The sequence below is a fragment of the Podarcis vaucheri genome (assembly GCF_965113315.1).
Source record: "Podarcis vaucheri genome assembly, chromosome: 4".
NCBI lineage: Eukaryota > Metazoa > Chordata > Lepidosauria > Squamata > Lacertidae > Podarcis > Podarcis vaucheri.
In genome coordinates, this window is record NC_138762.1 from 8,415,293 (window position 1) to 8,438,962 (window position 23,670).

General features: G+C 42.9%; 1 protein-coding gene across 3 annotated transcripts in view; it reads left to right on the forward strand.

Moving 5' to 3' along the window:
• The first annotated feature begins 275 nt into the window (after positions 1 to 275).
• The window catches only part of RAB6A (RAB6A, member RAS oncogene family), a 63,182-nt gene continuing 39,787 nt past the window's right edge, over positions 276 to 23,670 (forward strand). The window contains exon 1 of one of the 3 annotated variants that reach the window (XM_082219620.1): positions 276 to 769. In XM_082219620.1, coding sequence (XP_082075746.1) covers positions 700 to 769 — 70 coding nt within the window. In that variant the 5' untranslated portion in view covers positions 276 to 699. The remainder of the gene's footprint in view (positions 770 to 23,670) is intronic. The other 2 variants (XM_082219621.1, XM_082219619.1) reach the window with 2 other exon arrangements.

Consider the following 23,670-nt stretch of genomic DNA (forward strand, 5'->3'; position numbering starts at 1 on the left):
CTATCAAGGCGGTATGAGTGGCAGGCGAGTCGGGCGCGCCTCCTTCCCTCCGCCAGGCGCGAAGAGGGGCGGGACGTGCCTCCCCTCCCTGCCCGCTGATTGGCCTTCAGTCTCGTTCTTCGCCTTCCCCCTCCCTGTCCGTCCGTCAGGCGCGAGGCAGGGGCGGGACGTGCCTCATCTCCCTGCCCTCTGATTGGCCTCCACGCTCGCTCTTCACCTTCCTCCCTCCCTCCCTCCGCCCGGGCTCGCTCCCTCGCCAAGCGAATAACAAGCTGAGGGGAGGGAGCCGGGGAAGAGGCGGCGCCGGCGAGCCTGAGGGAGGAGAGGCAAGGCCGCAGGCGGGGCCGGGATTGCCTCAGCGGGCGCAGAGGGCGACGTTGCGTCGTGGCTGCCTGGCTGGCGGAGAAGAGAAGAGCCCCGAGCCCCGCCGTCCGCTCCCTGCCTGCCTTCGCCGCTGCCTTTCCGTGAGGGGAGAAGGAGGAGGAAAGACCCGCCGCGGGGGGAAGAGCGGGCGAGCGAGAAGCAGCGGCGGCGGCGGCCTCCCTTCCCTCCCCCGTCCCCTCACCCCCTCCAGCCCCCTCGCCCCTTCTCCGCCCCCGAGGGAGCCCAGCCAGGGGAGCCCCAGGACGGGCGGCGGCTCCTCCTCCCTCCTCCTCCTCTTCCAGCTTCCCCACCTTCCTCCTCCTCCTCTTCCTCATCATGTCGGCGGGCGGAGACTTCGGCAACCCTCTGCGGAAATTCAAGCTGGTCTTCCTCGGGGAGCAGAGCGGTGAGTCAGGCCTCGATCCTAGCCGGGTGGTGGGCTGGGTGATCAACGGTGAGACACCCCCCCCCAAATCTCCTACCTGGCTGCCTCCTATTTCACCCCACCCCGCAACATCGCGCCGCATCATCCCCCCCCCCCGGACCGGTCCTGTTGGACCCGATCCAGGCGCAGGCGGAGACCTCGGATCGCTCCCCGCCGCCGCCCTCCTCCTCCTCCTTTCCTGCCCCCTTCATCGTGGGTGCGGCTGGAAAAGGGGATCTTTTCCTCCCTCGGGATTTTGACGCCCCCCGATTTTGGCTCTATATTCTGGGTGGAAAGGGAAAGAGAGGGAGGGAATATCCTTCCTCCCCCCGCCTCTTGAATCCCTTGGGGGCCAACACCCCCTCCAAAAAAAACAACACCCCCCCCTCCCCAGAAACAGCCATCTTCCCCCTCTTGCTTGTACGTTGCTTGCATATTCCTAAGCAACCTCCCCTCCCTCGGATCGAGGCCCCCAAGCCAGCAGCCCAAATCCCTGCTTCCCACCTTCTTCCTGTCGTGGTGGGGAAGATGGCTTTGGTGCAGATGGAGGGAGTCATTCAACCCGTGCACGGATCTCTCCAGGCCTGAAGCTTGGAGAGCCTGTCTGGTGCTCTCTCTAGCATGGCCAGGTGCTTAAAGCGGGTGACACTTGTCTTTTTCTGTGCCTCTGTTATCCAGCACCTCCTTCCCTGCTGCCACTCCTGGTTGTTGTTGTTGTTGTTGTCCTCAGACCTTGATTTTCTCCTTTGATTTTTTCCTTTTCCCTCTCCATATTTAGGGTCACTAAAGGGGAGCCTTGCTGTTTCTCATTTCTAGGAACGAACAGGGCCACCTAAATCTTCCCCTTCCATTCCAGTGTAGAAGAAACCAGAGTCCATTGAAATGTTATCTCTCCCTGATTGCACCCGGTTCCTCATATTCTTTGTATATCTCTCCATCCCTTTCCCTGCCAGGAATAGATAACAAAAATGCAAAAAATAAAAATAGTACCCTATGGAAATCTCCAATATTTTAGCTGTTCCTAGGCATGAGATAATTCATTTTGAACTTCGAGGCTCAAAAGCCCCCCCCTGCTGTTGTTCCTCAAATGGGGAAATGTGAGGGTTTATAGTGTGTGTACCTGCTTTCAAGTCTATGTGAAGTCCTGAATCTGATAAAGGAGTAAGGATGGTAGGAATTCCTGTTCATTAAGGGTTGTGTGCAAATTGCGTTTTGGACCACTATTTTTCCCCTCAATGGCAACCCTGATCCTTTGTCAATATTCTAAGAATTGAATTCAACACTAGGCGATTGACCTTTGTAAGCTTCTGTAAGAATTGAGACCTTTCCCACTGCTTAATCCCTGACTAGATAATTTTTTGGAACAAGCAATTCATGGTTTTCAGATGTGGGCTTGGCAGAGTGGTTTGGTCCTGGTATGGTACACGCTCCATTTAGTAGAAGAAAAAAATAGTGGTCTTGGGGAAAGAGAAAAGCTTCAAGTAGAATAAAAGATTTAGATAATAGCATATTAAGTTTTTTATTTTTAAAGAAACCACAACCTTCCTGATTGATGCATTCTCAGTTTCTGTGGCTTTACTGGGTGTGGAATGAGGTGAGAAGGCGGGCAATTCTGTTTAATACATGTTTTCACAATTAAACGCAGTTTCCTCACAGAAAAACAACCTAATCCAATGATTCTAGTAGTCTAGACATTTACCATAGTAAACCTTCCTTCTTTTCACTTACTCTTCCTTTATCTACATGCCCACTTGCTTCTTAGGAGACTAGGCTTTGGTTTCCCCCAACCAATTTGCAGTTGGTTATTTTAGTCTAGAAGACAGGGACCATAGTTAAGTCATGGCATATCTAGATAGCAGAGCTGAGGGAGGTAGTCTTACACCATGGAGCGCTGGTATAAACTGGATAAAATGAAAAGCGGTCTGGTGTCAATATAAAGCACCTTTTTATGTTCAAACACTTTCATTGGCCATGATCTGGATATGCAATTTTGGCTTCCCATCAAAGAGATCACAATACTGTGCACATTCACCAGGGAGTAAGTCCTTGAATTCAGTGGGGCAATAAAACATGTCTCTCCCGTATCAGTCTCTACAGCCATAGCAGGCGCTGTAACTCTTCTATGGTTTGACTTTATCCTGGAAGCCAAAGGTACACTCTTCCATTGTCTCTCGAGACAGATGGATGCCAGCAAACTTCAGAATAGGCGTTATAGGATTGCACGGTCAGTCGAATGAGAACTTGTAACCGCTGTTGGTATTGAGAGGGCGATTCCAATTTTTTAATATATCTATATGTTATTCAAAACATTGAATAATATATAAATATATAATTGCAAATTATCCCCTTTTGTCATCCTTGTAATCTTTTCATCTGTCTTCTGCTTTAGAAATGATGGTAAGGAAATTAATCCATATCTGAGGGTGTTTTTTAGTGTTTCTGTATAGAGGTGGTGCATTTGGGGGCAATAGCACGTAGGTCTGAGCAATCAAGGAGCTTTTTGCTAGTATTTAAAGATGGTTGTTTGTGCCAAGAAACTATTGATAAAATGAAGGCAAAGTGTTGGCCTTGGGCCTTTTGGATATAGCTGTTTGATATAATGTGATGCATAAATCTGAATAAAGCCTTTGGGATTGGCATCTCAGGAATACTTTCCTTTTAGTAGTTTCTCCCCCACCTTAGTAGAATTCTTCTCACACCAAAAACTTCTTGTATATTTCATGTAAATTGATAGGTTGATCCACATGGTGCAGTGGCCAAGGTGGTATAAAGATGGCTGACCTAGATATTGAACATATCTGTGTAGGCTGAAAACAATGTTTGTGAAATTTGCAGTGAAATTGGTACAACTCTGAAGTGATGGATATGCTTTGTAAAGCAATGTAAGGTGTACAGTATCTTCTGTTGTTTTAATTTTGCTCTTGTAACAAATATATATATATATAGAGAGAGAGTATACACACACTCTCAGTCCTAACAACCTTGTGACTTGGATTAGGCTAAGAGGGCAAGACTAAACGAAGGTCACCCCGTGAACTTTGTGGCTAAGGGGGCGATTAGAATCCAGATCCTCTGGGTCTGAGTTAATGTGCTAACCACCACTTCACCCTGGTTACCGTATATTACTCATGCTTCTGTGCTGCGTTGATTGTATTTTATGTAGAAAAATGGAATAGCTTTGATTAATGGAAGCTGTAATTTTGCTATTTAACCTTTCTTTAGTTCATTATTTATGTAGCAAAATTACATGTTGAGACGGTAAGAACTCCCATATGGCTTGTATAGTCTGTATAAGATGCTGTATAAAAGTATGCGAGCAGATGACGTAATCCAACTACTTTGCAGGCTTTAGAAGATTTAGTCTAGAATCGTCTTTCTAACTGGTCAGCTGGATGCATCCAAGATGCTCACAAGCAGGGTAATAACCCTCACTGTGAATCCCCATCTACTGGTAATCAGTGGCATATCGTTCAGGAGGTTCTCGTTTGGTTTGTAAGTGAATATTAGCCGTGATAAGCATCTGTCAGGATTTTTTCTATTAAAAACAGAAAGAAGTGGTTTCCATTTCATGCTTTAGTTAATTTTGCATTGTCAGGCAGAAGCCATATGCTCCTGCTACACCTTTGTTCTTTTTAGTGGCCTGTTTGCCATTTTCTGAAGCATCTGACAGGTTATTAGGAGTTACTGTAAATCAGTATGCCAAGGCTCTGATCTGGCCTCTTGTGCAGGCTGCATAAATCTTCCTTTTAACTATGTGTTTCTGATTCTTAATTAAGTTTGTTAAAGCCCCAAATGCCTGCACGGAGATACCATGTGATCAAGGATGCTGCCTGAGATTGGATGCTCTGCAGCAATTCTATTTTTACATATGCTTCAAAAATAGAAGTGTGTTCTAGTTGGAGATGCAAGTTGAATCTGCTCTAAATAATATTGTGGCTTTTCTATCTTCCAGTCTATATCTGCTTGGACTGTGGTTATTTCTTAAGCTATAGTGACTGATTGAACCACATTGTTGCATTCCTTTTCTTAACACTTTTGCTATATCAACACATATGAATACTGTATGCTTAAGACTAAATATGTCCATACTGGTATATTTTTTTCTTGAAATGAAAGGTGGTATATAATTTATATAAACAAATAATGCGGCCTTAATGATTTTTCAGTTTGTCAGCCCAGTCCAGCTACTATTGTTGTTCAGGTTACGATAGCAGTTTGAGACTGACTGCCAGTGTATAATCTTTAATACACTATACAAAGTTGTTTGGAATAATGTGTGGCTTATTCTTGATGCAGTGGGCAGATTCAGTTTTGAGACTAACTAGATGTAGCCTCCAAGGAAATTTAAAACATAAAGGCAGGATATAAATGCTTAAAATAAATTGAGGCCTTTTTGCTTTACCAACTGCAAATAATAAGTTAAAAAGTTAGCTCTTTGGGGAAAGAACCTAATTCCTAATGAATAGTTTTTTAAAGAACAGTTGGGTACATTGGCAATCTCTGGTTAAAAAAAATAAATTGAAACTATTCATCCTGCCTATGTGGGGAGGAGAGTGGGGAGGACTGTTGACTTACTCTATCCACTTCCACATGGAATCTTTGCAGATGTGAATACCAGGAGGAGGTGGAGTGACCGGGGGGGGGGGGGAACGAAACCCTCTAACCTGGATGTCAAGCTCCCAATGCCATCTGTCACTGCCAACATTTGCTTGGAAGTCAGGTTACAGGTATAAACTTTGCAAGTTTCAATCCTTTCCGGTGATGTAGTTGCTCAAAGGTCAACGAGGCAGCTGAGATCTGTAGATGATATTGCAAAACCAACAGCTCCTGTCCTGCAGGAATTGTTGAAAAGGGCGTGCTTGCTGTTTGTTTCCCACTTTAATCCAGTAGATTAGAATAGCCTTCCCTGATGAGTTAATTGATTAGTGTTTAGATCATGAGAATGCTGTTGGAAATTTATGGTAATCTGCAAGAGAAAGCAAGAAGAAGGTCTACTGGTGTTGCAGCAAAAAATACAATACAGTGCCCTTGGAAGACTCAAAACAGCTTCACTCCTACTTTTGGCCCAGACTGAAAAGGAAGCAAGTACCAGGCTGTTTGCTTCCTTTCAACATACAGCCCTTGGTGGTTGTCAGCAGCATGCAGTCTCCTCCTGAAGTTTTCTTGCACCATGAGGCTACTGCAGATGTGCAGCCTTCATCTTCTGCTGGCTTTGGGGGCATTTAGGGGTTGATTTGCTCCCCCAATATCTTGCTGTATGGTTATGGGGGTGTTTCCACAAGCTATCAAGAATATTTTAGTGGATAAATTGCATTTAGAGAGTTAAGAACTATCTAATGTAAGTATTGCTAGGGACGCGGATGGCGCTGTGGTCTAAACCACTGAGCCTAGGGCTTGCCGATCAGAAGGTTGGCAGTTCGAATCCCTGCAACGGGGTGAGCTCCTGTTGTTCAGTCCCAGCTCCTGCCCATCTAGCTTTGAAAGCACGTCAAAGTACAAGTAGATAAATAGGTACCGCTCCGGTGGGAAGGTGAACAGCGTTTCTGTGCGCTGCTCTGGTTCGCCAAAAGCAGCTTAGTCATGCTGGCCACATGGCCCGGAAGCTGTCTGCGGACAAACGCTGGCTCCCTCGGCCTATAGAGCAAGATGAGCGCTGCAACCCCAGAGTCATCTGCGACTGGACCCAACGGTCAGGGGTACCTTTACCTTTAATGTAAGTATTGCATGTGTGGGTACTATACACTAGTGCCTATTTAAATAATTTGGGAATGGTATGGCATAAGCTTTATTGGGCCCGGAATAAAACCAATATTCCCCACACCCAGTTTAAAAGGACATTGATTGTTTAATAGCCAAAGGCCTGAGAGAAGGGGGATTATTTTGACTGGCTCTTAAAGATATGTGACAAAGGCACTGAAGGAGCCTCTCTGGGGAGTGCATCCCACAAGCATTTAAAATGCTTTGACCCCAACATATCTAATAGATCTTCTAAGCTGGCTCCCAACTGTTGTTTGTTTGGTTGTTTTTGGTATTGCTGAGTAATTGCATCATATTGACTAAACATGTGCGTTTGTGTGTATGGCTATACAAAGGGATTGTACACTGTTGTGGTTAGCTTCATAGTAATTCTGTGGTGTGATTCAAATAGAATAAGTTTGCATAAGTTACTGCTTCTTGAGCTCATGTGTGCTAGGCTATTGCTAGGCTATTTGATAGTCTCTGGGAACAAGATTTGTGTGTGTGTGTGTGTGTGTGTGTGTGTGTGTGGAGGAACACCAACATTATGGGCCGAAATCGGTATTTAGTTTTGTGGCAACAAAATTAGAATTTGTAGAAATGAACAATGTAATTCTATCAGTATCTGGATGGATAATTAAAATCTTAAGCGTTCCTCTAGAAATAACCTGCCTTAAAATGATAGCTGAATTTGGTACCAATAAACTGGTTGGTCCAAAGCACTCCAAACGCCAAAGAACTCCCATCCTGCTTGGATAGCTCAGTCGGTAGAGCATGAGACTCTTAATCTCGGGTCATGGGTCTCATGTCAGGCAAAAGATTCATGTATTGCAGGGGATTGGACTAGATGAGTCTCATAGTTGCGTCCATCTATACAATTCTGTGATTCTATGCCTTGGTGCTACAGGAGCAAGATTTGGGCTCATGTGCTTAGATTTTGCAGCAAACCAGAATTTGCTGGTTCAGATGTTTAACTGCTTGCTGTAGAATTTGCTGCAAAATCAGAAGTTGAAGGGACAGTGTGCAAGCCCACCTTCGATGGGCAGCAGGGCCTATACGGGAGCAGATATCCAGGCCGCGAGTTTCATAGCTCTGTGTGCCAGCAACAGCACATCAGATTAGGGGACATTAGCAAATAGGCACCAATGGTTAAATGACATGGAAGTGGCCCATTTAAAACTGGTCTCATTCTTTTTTGATAACTGAAACAATCTGGGAAGCCACCCAAAGTGGCTGGGGTAGCCTAGTCAGATGGGTGGCATGTAAGTAAGTAAGTAAATATCATCATCATCATCATCATCATCATCATCATTCCTCCTTAGTCTGTTTAGTTCCTTCACCTTTTTCTCATGTAACTCTAAGCTTTGTTTTATTATTTGAGTTTTAGCTTTCACATTTTAAAAACTTGGATTTTTGTTTTCCCAGAATTGGTTTGTGCACCCCCATTAAAACCCACCCTTCGATCTAAGGAAAGCTGAAAGGATCAAATGTCTAAGGGTTGCCTCAAGGCAAAGAATCCCATTGACTTACGCCATTCAGACTTTGATCATACTCATGAGTGTGCGAGTCACTTGCATTGAATCATTTTCTGTGTCAGCACCTCTTATCTACTTTCTCCTAGCACATTGCTTCGAGTTAGTATGAGTGACTACATTAATCCGTGTTTATGGTACTGTCATAAAGCCTCTTTTGTTATCATTGACCATATCATATGAAAACATTTTAAAGGTACTCGAGGACACAAACTGGAACTTCAGGACTCTTGTTCAGGGATGATAATTTGAAGAATGATAGAGTTGGAAAGGACCCTGAGGATCATCTTCTCCAACTTTTTTTTCTAGATCACTTACTGCTACCTCAGAGTATGTAGATGAATGACACTGTATCTTTTGTATAATTGTAAATTGTTTAGGATTTGGGCAGCTATGGCTAGAGGACTGTATGTGTTTTGCATTTACCCAAGATTGCATATGCATCTTATTTTAAAAAAATTCTAGACAACTTTCTATTAAAAACAAACCTTAGAGCACATTACAGCATTAAAACATATATTCAGACCCTTTCTCTGTATATAATGGTAAAAAATTCCAGCCTGTAACATCCAGTATTAATGATTGTGAAGTGCCTGAGCAGAGAGAGGTTATCAATAAATGCTGGAAGCATTCTACTGCCTCTCATAAATGGGGACAGAGTATTCCAAAATATAGGTGCTACCATGGAGAAGGCCAGTTTCTGCATTGCCCCTAGATGAAGTGGTGCAGCCAACAAGACCTCTCCAAGGACCTGAGCAGTTAATAACAAGAACCTGGATATGACTCAGTACCTTACAGGCAGCATATGCAGTTCCTTCAACACAAGTAATATCAGCACAGGCAGGGTTGCCATACTGCCAATTTTCTAAACCCCCAGCCCAACTGGCACTCCACTCAGTACCTTGGTTGCTGCATTCTGTACCAGCTACAGCTTCCAAACCGGTCCTAAGGGTAGCCATACAAAGAGCCCATTAGACGAGTTCAGGCCATGAATCACAGTTGGTCAAGCTGTTACTGTGTAAGATTTTTTACAGGAGTGTATTCATCACCACCTCAAAAGTGGTGAGCTGCCCTCCACGCCATAAAAATGCATTAACCACTCCCACATGCCTGCTCAGCCATTGCCCCCTATGACTTGAGTAAGCCATGACAAGCAAATATTGAAATGATAGGATGTAGGCAGGACAGCTGCAAGTCCTCAGGCCACAAAAACGAGCTGATTCCACAAAAAATGGGATAAAATGGTGCATTGGACACATGGCTTGGTACTGCACTAATGACAGTATTCAAGCTGGCATGAAGGTGAGCAATTTCATCCTCAAAATACCTAGCAAAATTGTCTCAGTAGGCAATTAACCAGTCACAGGGGTAGATGTCAACAAGCCCTGCGGCACTCCGGATAGCTCTGCTGACAGGCTATTTCAGGAGGCAACAGAGACAGTAAAGTAGTCCTCTGTCTTTTCTGCTAGGTAGGTAAAATTATGCATTCTGAACACATTGGGTCAGTCGCACATTGAGTCTTAATGCCTTTTGTGTTCTAATAGTAGTCTGGCTTGTTTCATTGCCTAGAGCTGCTTAGAGAATCAGGGGCATGCTGGGCTCCATAGCACTGGAGAGGGAACCCAGAAGTGATATTGTTGATAGTCCTTTGTGATTTACCGTTCTATAGCGAGACTAAACCTCAACAGAACCACCGACTTCAGCTACCCAAAAATTATCTAGACTATCCTAGGAATCCAGTGGCGACCATCCTAATGGATCTCCTACCATGCAAGGGTTGTGGAGGCAACCTGCTGTAAGACCAAACTTCACCTGGTAGCGGTGTGATCATGATAATAACAAGGTGATTTTCTCCACTCCCAAATATCCAGACCATCCCCTTACAACACAAGGCAAAGACTTCAATTGAGCGTAATGCCTTGCTCTGTGCAAATTGGGACAGCCCCATGGTGTGCAAGATGCATTGCATTCAGTAAGGCCTTTGGTCCTTCTAGACCAGTATTGTGTACCCTGGAAGCAGATTTAAGGCAGAGAACATACACCATACAAACAATTGGCAGTGTTCTTTCTCACCCTTGTAGCACATGATACTTCTAACCTGGAGATGTTGGGAATTGCACTTGGGATCTTCTGTCTATAAAGGTCTGTAACTGAGCTGTAGGCCTTTTTCTGTGCATTTCATTTTGAGTTTTTGGGTTAGGCAACTCAGCTGCATCTTGCATTAGTCTAATAACATTTGTATAATCCAAAGATCTGAAACTCTATCCTGCTGTGTTAAACTGCTATTCCTTAGCTATCAGAAAATACCTAAATGCTTGTGGATTGTTGAGCAGGATTTTTACAGATTAGATAATCCTCCCTTTTGAGCAAGCATGCTTAAGTGACAAAACAATCTGCTGATTTGAAGTAGGCTTACAATGTGTACATGGTGTGTTTGTGATATGTATATGGGTGTTCAATGGGTTCTTGCCCTTTTACTGTTGGTACAGGTATGTTCAATGAACAGAGAAACTGTCTTTATATCTGTCACAACCAGTCACTTCTGCACACATGAGACCTTGACTGCTTAAAAAAAATTGGAATTCAAATAATAATGTACATACACCGATCAATTGGAGAGGGGTTTCCAGAAATGTTGACTCGCTCTTATTCTGCAATCTTATATCAACTCTCTTCTAGCATCTTGCTGATGTTGTTGTTGTTTAGTCGTGTCCGACCCTTCGTGACCCCATGGACCAGAGCACACCAGGCACTCCTGTCTTCCACTGCCTCCCGCAGTTTGGTCAAACTCATGTTGGTAGCTTTGAGAACACTGTCCAACCATCTCATCCTCTGTCGTCCCCTTCTTCTTGTGCCCTCCATCTTTCCCAACATCAGGGTCTTTTCCAGGGAGTCTTCTCTTCTCATGAAACAGCTTCATAGATCCAACCTTAATTAGCATCATATAGTTCCCTGATGTGCCTTCTTTCTGATTAGTTGCAGTTCATGGATCTCTTAACTTCTCACCCTTGGTGAAGAAAAGACTCTTGGCTCCAATGCCTCTTCAATTGATTAACATTTTACAATTGTCCCATACAAAAGCTTCCAAGCCCCCAAAGAATGTCGTGGAATCCTCCTCCCTTTCAGCTATAGCTGCTTTACTTGGATTGATGAACATGGCCTTTCCCAGTCTACAGCCTCAGTTCTTACCTATACCATTCCCTTCCTTTCCATCCTTCACCATTGGGAAGCACACCACTGATCTTCCCAGGAAGTTAGTCACATTGGTTGAAAAAATCACTACATGGACCTGCATGATCTGACAAAAGAACTGATTTGCCGTTTGAGTGTAGTTACTAGTGAATGTTTATAACGGCGGGTAGCTGTAGAATTGGGAAGTCCCTTATTTAAGAAGTGTCAGTTTTTAGACATAGTTGTGTCCAGGATTATTAGGGTCATGGGTATGTGGAATTCATTTTTAAAAGCCTGTTTTTTAAATTCCCCTGTTGTACAAGTTTCTGAAAGTTTCAAATTCTGACCTCTTGGGTCCAAAGAGGGCTGATATTCTGTGCATTCAGGCAGACTTGGAAGACCACCTTGTTTGTAGTTCCACCTACCTTGGATTAAATAAATCCAATTAAAGAGTTCTAGGCGCTGCATAGAGGCAATGGAATCATGTCCAGACAGATCGTGAATGGTGAGGTTGGAAGGGGGGAGGATCTCCACAATCCAAGGCTGGATTCTGCTGCCCCAGCCTTAGTCTCAGTTACAAATACAGCCTTAGTCTCAGCTACAAAATACAGCCTTAGTCTCAGCTACAAAATACGTGTAACGTGGTGAGAGCATTCTAAAGTTGGTACTGTTTATGCAGCTGCGTCTTCATTGTGCTAATTACAGTGCTACTTGGAGAAAACACTATTTAAACATTCAAAGCACTTCAAATGCCTCCTTGGTAATCCTTATAGCAAACGGATAAGGTGGGTTGCTAATGTTAACGTACTGCTAATGGCTGAGGCTAAGCATCAGTGGCTCAGTTTAGGGACAGTGCTGCTCATTCAACAAATCACGGTTTATTGGTGTTGCAACAAAGCCACCTTTTGCACTTCTCTTCCCCAACCTCCTTGTGTTCCTGGTGAATTCATGTTTGTTAAAGCATAGTTTCCTGTGAGCCCAAAACTGTGAAACTAGCTGAAGTGCTGCCTCTAACCCTGATTTGTAAATTAACATCAAACAGATTTACAGAGATTTATCAAGCAGGGCATTGTTCTTGCTTAAGACCACCTAGTAAGTGTATGGCTGATGTGACATTTGAATTACCAGCTTTCTGGCTCAGTTCATTCTCTGTCCTGTGCATGCTTCTTGTTAGCTGATGTATCTCCACAGTGGTACCTCGGTTTAAGAACAATCTGATTTCAGAACGATTTGGTGTACAAACTCTGCAAAACCGGAAATAGTGTCTTGGTTTGAGAACTTTACCTTGTTCTAAGAACGGAATCCGAATGGTAGAAGGGCACTGGCAGCAGGAGGCCTCATTAGGGAAAGCGCACCTCGGTTTGAGAAAGGTTTTGGTTTAAGAACAGACTTCTGGAACGGATTAAGTTCGTAAGCCAAGGAGTCTGACTTTTTAAAGTCAGACATGTTATGTTGCTTTTAAAGGTTATGGCTCTGAGCCCCAAAATGCACACCTAAAGTCACTCTTAAGGATGAAACATGTTTTTTAAAAAATAAAATCATTATTATGAATCCATTTAAAATGTTGGGAAACCTTGAATCCACAGATTGCCATTATTTCTTATCATGTTCAGAGCTGGTCACAATGACGGAAGACTCTTTTCCAGTCTTGGTGTACACATTGTAGAGGTGCTTCTGCAAGAAGTTCCTTGGTCTAACAGTATCCTATGAAAGGGGTGGCAAAACTTTGCTCTGTGGGTGCACAGGGTGGTAAAGGTAAAGGGACCCCTGACCATTAGGTCCAGTCATGGCTGACTCTGGGATTGCGGCGCTCATCTCGCTTTATTGGCCAAGGGAGCTGGCGTACAGCTTCTGGGTCATGTAGCCAGCATGACTAAGCTGCTTCTGGCAAACCAGAGCAGGGCAGGGGAACACCGTTTACCTTCCCGCTGGAGTGGTACCTATTTATCTACCCTAATAAAATATTTATATATATAAAAAAAGGTTTGTAAGCCAAGGTACCACTGTACTTAGTTTTGGCCATTTGCTTTGCCTGCTGATACCATTACTTGGTGTATGTGGTCCAGTACTCGTAGTGCAGCCTCCTCTCAATTACTGCAGGTAGAGAAAGGACAGTTCTTCGCATCCAGAAGTGTGTTCAGTGTGGAACTATCATTATAGCCTACTTGATTTACTAGCAAGTAAATCATACTGCATACACAGCTATGGGTGGTAATCAGATGTCAGTAGTAATGGCCTGCCTTAGTTAATGTGTCCATTAGTTTGATATTGCAGTGAAAGTCATTATGTCGCTAACCATTGGCTCTTTGGGGATGCATGAGCTGTGAAACTTTAAAAGCAGGAACTACGTAGCTTTGTTTAAAATAAGCTGCACATTTTCCCATAAAAACCTTTCGGCTTTTATGAGACTGTAGCAGACTGTCCTCAATTTTGCTCACAAATATAAAGCTAATTCACTTTAGGGACAAAGACTGTATCTTTGAGTTATTACCATATGTCACCCTTGTTTGGAAATAGAAAAGTCACCAAAGCTCAAGGATATTAGTCTTCCTCCAGATGATGATAGCGCAGGGACATGACTCCTTACAGGCCAGTGGGGCAAGTCCAGTGATCTGTAACTATATCTTCACTAGATTGGTAGTTGCTTGATAGCTCCTTGGGCTGGTAGTTCTTGCATGGCTCCCACTGTAAGTCAAAGCAGTGAGAGGGAAGTTACTTCCACTGCAAGGAAACCAGAGTAAATCATAATGGGATCTTGATGGATCTCCTGCAATGTCTTGCACTACCTCAGTGCTTTGTGCTGACGAGAGAGAGAGAGAGAGAGAGAGAGAGAGAGAGAGAGAGAGAGAGGGAGAGAGAGGGAGAGAGAGGGAGAGAGAGAGAATGTGTGTGTGTGCGCGCGCACCTTTCGCAGGGCTGTGTGAATTCTTAGCAGTGGAGTTCCCTGTCAAATTGAGTTGCTTGAGATCAGCTCTATTGCAAGTATGCTTGTGTTCCATGTCGCTCATCCTCCTTCTTCATTGACATCACCCACTTGCAGATTTGGCATGTAACTTCATTACCCTTGACCTGTTGTGTAATGTCTGGCATGTGTTACATTGTCATAGGTTTCTAAAGTTATATTAATGTGACACACTAAAGTGGGGGGCATCATAAATGATTAACTGGACTTCAAGGCCTTGATGTGCTCTACAGGTAGCCTAAGCAGTTAATAATAATAATAATAATAATAATAATAATAATAATAATAATAATTTATTATTTATACCCCGCCCATCTGGCTGGGTTTCCCCAGCCACTCTGGGCGGCTTCCAAAAGAATATTAAAATACTGTGATACATCAAACATTAAAAGCTTCCCTTTTAGATTTTAGATTTTTCTGATTTGCTGAAAGTTTCCATAAGCATGGCCACTTAAAGTCTTTAATATTGTCTTGGTAGTGCCTGATATCTGAAGATGCGCTTAAATGGAAGGCCAGTATTTTCTCTTGTGCAGTGCCTCATTGCTGGTTTGCCTCTCTAGGCCAGGCTTCCTCAAACTTGGCTCTCCAGATGTTTTGAGACTACAGTTCCCATCATCCCTGTCCTGCTAACTAGGGATCATGGGAGTTGTAGGCCAAAAAACATCTGGATGGCCGAGTTTGAGGAAGCCTGCTCTAGGCCATCTTAGAAGAGAGATTTGTATTCAGTATCCTGGTAGAAGAACAAAATATAAAATGAAGAATCTTTTTATTATGGCATTTGATTACTGGTATTGGATAACTACTTAAAGCTGTAAGATTAACAGCAGAGCAGTCACAGCCTTTAAAAACTCTTATCTGGCAGAACGTAAATGGGGAGCTATTCAATTGGGAAATACGGATTACAATTTAATAAGCCTGTCCTTGAAGTTCTGCTGTTGTTGGAAACTGACTAAACTGGTATGATCCGCATAGCTTGAAAGCATTGCCTTGCACAGTTCCATTGAGAATAAGGCATCTACTTGGTAAAATCCCTATGTGATGGGATTACCTAGTCATTTCCGTTTCTGCCTCTCATGAAAAGCCAGTCTTTCTTCAATTACAGATAGGTAGCCGTGTTGGTCTGCCATAGTCAAAATAAAAAAATTCCTTCTAGTAGCACCTTAAAGACCAACTAAGTTAGTTCTTGGTATGAGCTTTCATATGCATGCACACTTCAAGTGTGCAAGGGACGCGGGTGGCGCTGTGGGTAAAAGCCTCAGCGCCTAGGGCTTGCCGATCGAAAGGTCGGCGGTTCGAATCCCCGCGGCGGGGTGCGCTCCCGCTGCTCGGTCCCAGCGCCTGCCAACCTAGCAGTTCGAAAGCACCCCCGGGTGCAAGTAGATAAATAGGTACCGCTTACCAGCGGGAAGGTAAACGGCGTTCCGTGTGCTGCGCTGGCTCGCCAGATGCAGCTTTGTCACGCTGGCCACGTGACCCGGAAGTGTCTCCGGACAGCGCTGGCCCCCGGCCTCTTGAGTGAGATGGGCGCACAAACCCCAGAGTCTGTCAAGACTGGCCTGTTCGGGCAGGGGTACCTTTACCTTTACCTTTAGAAGGAATTTTTTTATTCTTTCGTCAATGACTGCATTAAAGACAAAAGTGATGTTTAGGTTGGAAACCACAGGGCAGCTGTTAAATAAAGCAAAGAGAATGTTATGTTCTGAAGAAATATACTGTCTTTTAAAATGGAAATATTTACGCTTAAAATAATTTTTAAACTCCTTTCAGCTATGTTAGCCTCCAGAATTTAGGAGTGCCTTTATTGATCACATGCCTTCTTAATTACTCAGTGAGGGGCATTTATATTGTGAAAACTATCAATAGGTTAATATCTTGAGTAAGAATAAATGTTAGAGGCTAAGGATTTGCTGAATTTAATATCTGAACTGGAATACAAAATGGGAGGTGTGAGGAGGTCAAGAAACTATTGAAGGAAATATAAGATTTGAAAATACTAATCTATTTTCTGTTTTGATTATTGGTCTTTCTCTTTGTTCTTATTCTTTTTTCTTTTTTCTTTTGTTAACTGTTTTCTATTGTGCATTTTTTATGTGTTTTGTTTTTGTAGTTTAAATTCTGGGATTTGTTTTTATTGTTTGTGAAACTTTAATAATCTTTATTATAAATATATATATATATTGTGAAAACTATCTAAGCCTTCTCTTATGGGATTTTCACCATATTTTCAGTTGTTTTGTGCAGTAAGATGGCAAAGTAGCTCTGGCATCAAACAAATCTTTCTATAGCCACATACTCGGTCAGATGCCTCACTTCTTCAATACCTGATTTTATTTTGCTTAAGATGCCTGACATGCAAGTGAGACATCCATTGAAAAGCTACCACGTGATTAAGAAAATGGTTTTGAATGGGGAAAGAGGAAGGCAGGACAAAATAGGGGATAAATTATGAAGTGGTATGTATAAATAATAGAACTAGCTCAAGCCTCAAAGATGTCTGTTCTTTGAGTTTGAATGCCTTAATACAAAAGCCTTTAAAACATGTACATGCCTTCGAAAATTGATCTGACCAAAAGGGTATAAAGCTGATACTTTCGTTTATTGTCTCGTTTTAAGTGCAATCATTTTTAGGCTTGCAGTGGAAATTGCATAAATAGCATTGTAGAAGAAATGCAAAATGTCTCCTAGTCTACAAGGACTGTGATCATGCAATGTTAATTATGTAACTAAAATATTCACGCTTAGTGGCAGCCTTTTTGAAACTTGCATTTCCACCAAATTCCTCTACTTGAAAATGTGGCCAGCTAGCACTAGCCAGCCCTGTACCCACAACATGCACTTGTATCTGCTGCCTAAAACCTTTGGACACGTGTGATTGCTAGATATTCTCAGAACAATGGGTAACAAGCCAGTTATGTGGTCTAACTTAGAGACTACGGTGATTAAGTGGTATACAAATGGTAAAAATATGGAGTAAAAATACCTTAACTGGGTGCAAGAAGAATTAAAGGAAGTGAGCAGCCCCTTAAAAATGGCCCTTCCTCCTAAATGTTATGTTCTTTGGCGATGCTCCCATGTACTGATAGCCTTCTCAGGAAAGTATCTGACTTGCTTTGGCTTTTCAAGAAAGGAACTCTGGCGACAGGGTGGTTTTTTTTAGCACTCTCATAGATAAAACAGATGTGTAAGGTTTAAAAATCCCAGCCTGTGTTAAACTGTTAATTTGAAGGTTTCTTCTCCTTTAAGCAGACTCTCTAATAAAAGATCTGAACTTTCCCACCTGAAGCAGAATCTGCTCCATTGGCCATTGCATTAAATTATCCTCTTGAGAGTGAATATTGCTGCAGTTATGGTTTTGTCATGTGAATTATTACTAAAAAAATTAACGCCAAGTGACCTGAAAAGTGTTGCTGCTTGATGAGGTGTACTGTTGCTCAAAAGCATGTGGTTCTCCCCCTTCCCCACTTAATCATGTGGAAACCGGCTCCTTTCAGACATCACACTGAATTGTGGTACATGCACTTCTCATAGGCTTGAACTCACAGTTTTCAAATTTACAACAAGCAAACCATCTGGAGCTGTTGTCTGCTATCATTTTTTACTGTTATTAAATATGAGTTCAGGTATGTTTGACCACACTAATTCTCCAATCTGAAACAGTAATAATAAGGGCAAGCTTTCTGGCTATAGGTAGAGAGCAGGAGGTCCAAATTTAGTTTTTGCTATATTGTACCATCGAACAAATAAAAGACTCAGAAAAACCTAGGGGCTTAAACCCCTCCTCCCCAAATTGAGGTGTGATTTGCTGCTGGGAGAAGCAAAAATTCTGTTCTAGGCATGCTTAAGTTTTTATGATGTCCATTTGTCTTATCAATAGTAACTCAAGGACCTTTAACATTCCAAAGGTTGCCCTAATTAGGCATTTCCATTGGCTTCCAATACAGACGCATGTCAATCATCCAGTTAAAGCCCTACGTTTCACATTAAGTGTGGCATGATGGTTGCTGGAACTAGAACAGGTGACTTAGTAGCATCATATAGCTGTTTGTAGGGACGCAGGTGGCGCTGTGGGTTAAACCACAGAACCTAGGACTTGCCGATCAGGAGTTCAGCGGTTTGAATCCCCATGACGGGGTGAGCTCCCGTTGCTCGGTCCCTGCTCCTGCCAACCTAGCAGTTCGAAAGCATGTCAAAGTGCAAGTAGATCAATAGGTACCGCTCCGGTGGAAAGGTAAACGGCGTTTCTGTGCGCTGCTCTGGTTTGCCAGAAGTGGTTAGTCATGCTGGCCACATGACCCGGAAGCTGTACGCCAGCTCCCTTGGCCAATAAAGCGAGATGAGCGCCGCAACCTCAGAGTCGGTCACGACTGGACCTAATGGTCAGGGGTCCCTTTACCTTTATAGCTGTTTGTATTTGGCTAGCCAAGACTGTGTTTGCCTGGTTTTGGCACATAATATTTCTGTTGCACTTCATATATAAAACATTGATTTCTCTCCATGTTTGGCTTCCTTGGAGTAACTGCAGTTAATGAATGAAAGAGTTTGAAATTCAAGCTACCTGAAATGTAACAAAAAAACAAACCTTTATTAAGATAATAACAATGATCTTAATGTGAGAGCACTGTGGTATACACTATAAAACTAGAAATACGTTTCTGAAGATGTTGAAACCCCAGTATCTGCCACTTACCTGCTCACCTTGGACAGGTAATGTTTGGTTCCTCTACAAGCTGCCAAGATGAAGCAACACCTGCCCCTCTGTCTCCCTTGTTTCCTTCTTCCAGTGCTTCAGCGCTGTCCTGGGTGTCTGTCCCAGCCCTTTAGCGCTCAGCCCAGTGGCCAGCATAGTCCTGTGTTTCTTTTCTTGGCAGTTCTGTGACAATTAAATGTGACTTGCCCACATCTGATTTTAAAGACCCAGTGGCCCCTTAAGTCTAGAAAATGTTGGTAGCGGATGGAGATAAAGAGTAGCTGATTTTCAGTGATTCTGGATCTCTTACTTGCACTTAATGATAGATAGATATTGCACATTTCACCGCAGAATCTAATTGGAATTGCTTTCTTTCTGCCACGTGGATGTTCACAAGACACACTTCTTAGCAAGATGCCTGCACACCCACCCACCCACCCGGCAACCTCTATCAGTTGCTACTTTCTGGAGCCAAGTGTTACCCGGCTAATCTTGTAGTCTTCCTTTCTTTCTACTTTTGGCAGTGGTGGAGATCCATGGGGCAAACCTAGCTGCCTTTTCGGAAAGTTCTTTGCTTCCCTAGGGTCTCTTGCTCAAGGTCCTCCACAGCCCAAGGGATTGCACACCACAATCTTCTAAAGGTTGCTTATAATGACAAGAAGTTTAGGGAGAGAGATTACACTGAGTAATCTTACAAATGTCAACCAAAAGTTGGATCTCACATTTAACTGTTGCTTTGCTAGGGTTGAAATGTATCCTGAAATCTGCCCACCCTGCATACTTAAAAAACCTTTAAAATTTGTATTTCAAGCTGTAAAAATGCCTCTTGCTTGGTATTTACAAGAATATTGTAAAGGGAATCTCCTGAAAGGAATCTGGCTTGGATTGGTTTTTCTGGTCAGTTTCTATTATTTTGATGTATTTCCTTTTTTAAAGGAGGACAGTTAATCTTGGTTGCTTAACTTTCTGTATCCCAATTTCAGACAGACAACATTTTTTTAAAGTTAACATCAATGTCCAGACTTCAGCATGGGGATGAGCCCCCTGTTGATACTTTTTCCAGAGAGCTACACATTTGTCCCTAAATGTTGGGGTGGGAATGCTATTGCTTATGTACTTGATTGCATCTTAGGTGTGGATTGCTGCTGAAATAGTGCTTAAGGATGCAATGGCAGGTGCAGCTCAGAGGGGTTCTGGAGCCTTTGTGTCTGGCATTTGTTGTCTGTAATTGCTGATTAGCTCTTCCTCTTACCTTTGGGGAAAAGATAATAGATGTAATCTTCAGGCTGTGGAAAAAAACATGCACCCTCAAATATCTTGCCACTTGAAAGAGCTTATCATATTGTTAATAGTCTGTTTTCAGGGGGCAGGAGTGGCTTACCTTACCTATGATATTAAAAAGGTTTAGAAATACTTCCTTTTCCATGCTACTAGCGCCTGCTGCTGTGTGTTTCTGTGATCTGACTACTCTTGCACTAAAATCTCAAGTGGTATTACCAATAATGAGATGTGGAATTAAATAAAATTCAGTTTGAACCATTTATCGCTTTCCAAGTGCTTAAAATTTAACAAGCACTGTGTGGAGATTAGGGAACAGGACTGTAAATCTTCAGGCAAAGATTATCTGATATTATTTTTATTTGATTTTTGAAAAGCATAGTACAAAAAAACCCCATCAACGTGACAAAGAACTGCAACAAATGTCTGAGGTATAATCTCTCAAATAATAGCAGCATCAAGAGGAAAAGGAAAAAAGCACTTTGAAAAAAAGATATACATATTGACACTGAGCAGAATAGCAAGCCTATCTAACATCTCCAGATAAGATTTTTCCCCACCCAAAAAGCTAGTTGTGCTCCTTGGGGTCTGCTCTGGGTTTGTATTTTAAAGTTACTTAATATAAGCAGTATTACTGATCTGACAAAGTACTCTACATTTCTAGCGTAGCTGGCAGTCCCTGCAGCCTCTCCTTCTCTGACCAATGGATGCAAGGACAGCTGTGATTATATTTCTTGGAGGCAGGGGATGCAACCTCCCAGGAGCCTTTTGTCAATATATTTTATCTTGCCATCTGCTAATACTTAGAACTTAATTAATATGCCCTGGTTGCATCCAAATTGGACTACTGTTGCCTTCCCCTAGTGCTTCCAGATGTTTTGGACTACAACTCATTCCACAGTCCTGCAGCCATGATTTTTGTTGGGGGGGGGCAGACCTTTTGTTGGGGGGCAGAACCTCAGTTTGCTATATATTTTAATTGATTTGTGGGGGGCAGCTGCCCCTCCCTTGGCTACACCCATGGTCCTGTTGTAGATGCTCTATATGTCTTTAATAATATCTTTAATAATGATTTTAACTAATTGACCTGGAATGGACATTGAGCTAATTGGCTTGTTATTTCCTGAACTCCCCACCCACACCCCACAATCCCTTTTTTTAAAAAAAACGCTGTTACAAACTTTCCTTCTATCATTTTTTTTTGTTTCTTAAAAAAAAATCATTGAGATATAAACTATGGATTGTGAAAAAGATGCGCAAATTAAGCAGCTTTTAATATTTCAATAAGTATGTTTGTTGCCCTTAAATTTTATACACAGGGCAGTTTACTAAAAGAAGGAAATATGAAACCTAAAAATACAATTGAGTGCATAGTTTTGAAATACAGATAATTTGGGGGGGACCTTTCCCCAGTGGGACGCTAGGTTTTTGACACTTTTGGGTGCAGAATACATGCATTCCTAGCTAGGATAATAGATGAAAATTCCAAAAGATCACAACACAGTGCAATCATCTCTAAAACTCAACACCGCATCTTCTCCCAATCATCTTTTCTCTAAACGTGTGATCTGAGTACTACTTGCTTGAAATCTGGCTCTTGTAGAGGTGATAAACTTGCTGCTTTTCTTAAGCTAGGAGAGCACTCTTAGGGATGCACCAGCAGCCAGCAAGTAGTCTGACAGGCAATATCTAAAGTAAACAAGATTTTTCATGCCTGACTGGAACTAAGCCCTCCAGTTTGCACTTGGAGGCAGACAAATTGTGATGGGAGAATAGGATCTGCTGCCTTTCCAGGCTTATCTGCAGGTGGAGCTTGCTTTTTTTTTTTTTTGTAAGCTCTCCACTGTACAGAAGACTGCATAGGTTGCTGATGTAAAGTCAGAGGCCAGAGATTTCAGTATTGCTTTGAAATCCATCTGTATACGTTTGCATTGAAAATGCGCACAAGTTATTCCCAGATAAAGACAGGAAGGAAATTCTCATAAGGCTAGACAATAGATTTTAAAACATTGGTTTCTTGCATTTGGAATATGGAGAATATGGGTTAGGCTATTTCATTAGCAGTGTAAAAAAAATGTAAGCATTTCACCAGGGCCTGGCAGCCTGGGCTCATCACACTTTGGGTCTAGAAACTGAGGATAAGAATATGCTTGTAGGAGCAAGTTCTGTTCTCAGTGCCTCCCGCTGAAATTCAGTGGAACTAAGTAAATGGGTAAATAGCAGAGACATCACCTTGCCAACAAAGGGCCGTATAGTTAAAGCCATGGTTTTCCCAGTAGTGATGTATGGAAAGTGAGAGCTGGACCATAAAGAAGGCTGATCGCCGAAGAATTGATGCTTTTGAATTATGCTTCTGGAGGAGAGACTGGAGAGTCCCATGGACTGCAAGAAGATCAAACGCATCCATTCTGAAGGAAATCAGCCCTGAGTGCTCACTGGAAGGACAGATCCTGAAACTGAGGCTCCAATACTTTGGCCACCGCATGAGAAGAGAAGACTCCTTGGAAAATACCCTGATGTTGGGAAAGATGGAGGGCACAAGGAGAAGGGGACGACAGAGGACGAGATGGTGGGACAGTGTTCTCGAAGCTACAAACATGAGTCTGACCAAATTGCGGGAGACAGTGGAAGACAGGAGTGCCTGGCGTGCTCTGGTCCAGGGGGTCACGAAGAGTCGGACACAACTAAACGATTAAACAACAACAACAAGTAAATGGGATATAGTATCAGAGTTGAACTAGAGCAATGCCTGCCTCTTGTCCCAGCCACCAGATGTTTTTAAACTTGGCCTGACAAACATCCCTTTCCTCCTTCCATATAAATGATTTGTATTATTTGCTTCTATGGAGGAAGGGGGAACAGGAGTAAGACTCTGCCTTGAACTCCCAGTGTACATCCTCCACCAACAAGGACTTCATGGTTCGGAAGTCCCTGTAGCATACAAGCCTTCATTCAGCAACTTCTTGCTTTCCAGACGGCATAATAAACGAGCATTTCCCCACTTTCTCTTGAGGAGAAGTGGAAGAGGCTATGAATCTAATTGTGTGGGGTCTTGGATCTTCTTCAGTGATGACATCCGCAAAATTCTGCATGTATTTTGCGTTTGGTGTGATCCGGTTATCAAGAGTCTACTTCCATTACCCTTGATAATGTTGGTGTTGATATTTGTGTGCTGCTGAGAATGGGGCTAATTTAGGGTTGATTTCCCCACCCCCTCTCTTCCAGTGGAGCCAGAGTATGCAGAATTTTCTCTCTTTTGAGGAGGCTCTCCTGCTAGCTGGGTGTCATTCCTCATTATTTCATGCCATTTCACTCTACTCTAGCTTCCATTTCTGCTTCTTTTACACCAGACAGTCATAAATATTCATGCGGGCTTCCGTCATCCCTTTAGTCTTGTATACTTAGCTCATGGCCTGTTACTACTACTTTTTTAAAGGGCTTTGTCTTAGCATGCCAGTGGAGAGGGCTGCTTAGTGTACTAATGCTTGAGACTCTTAGCTTTGCAGTCTCCCTTTTG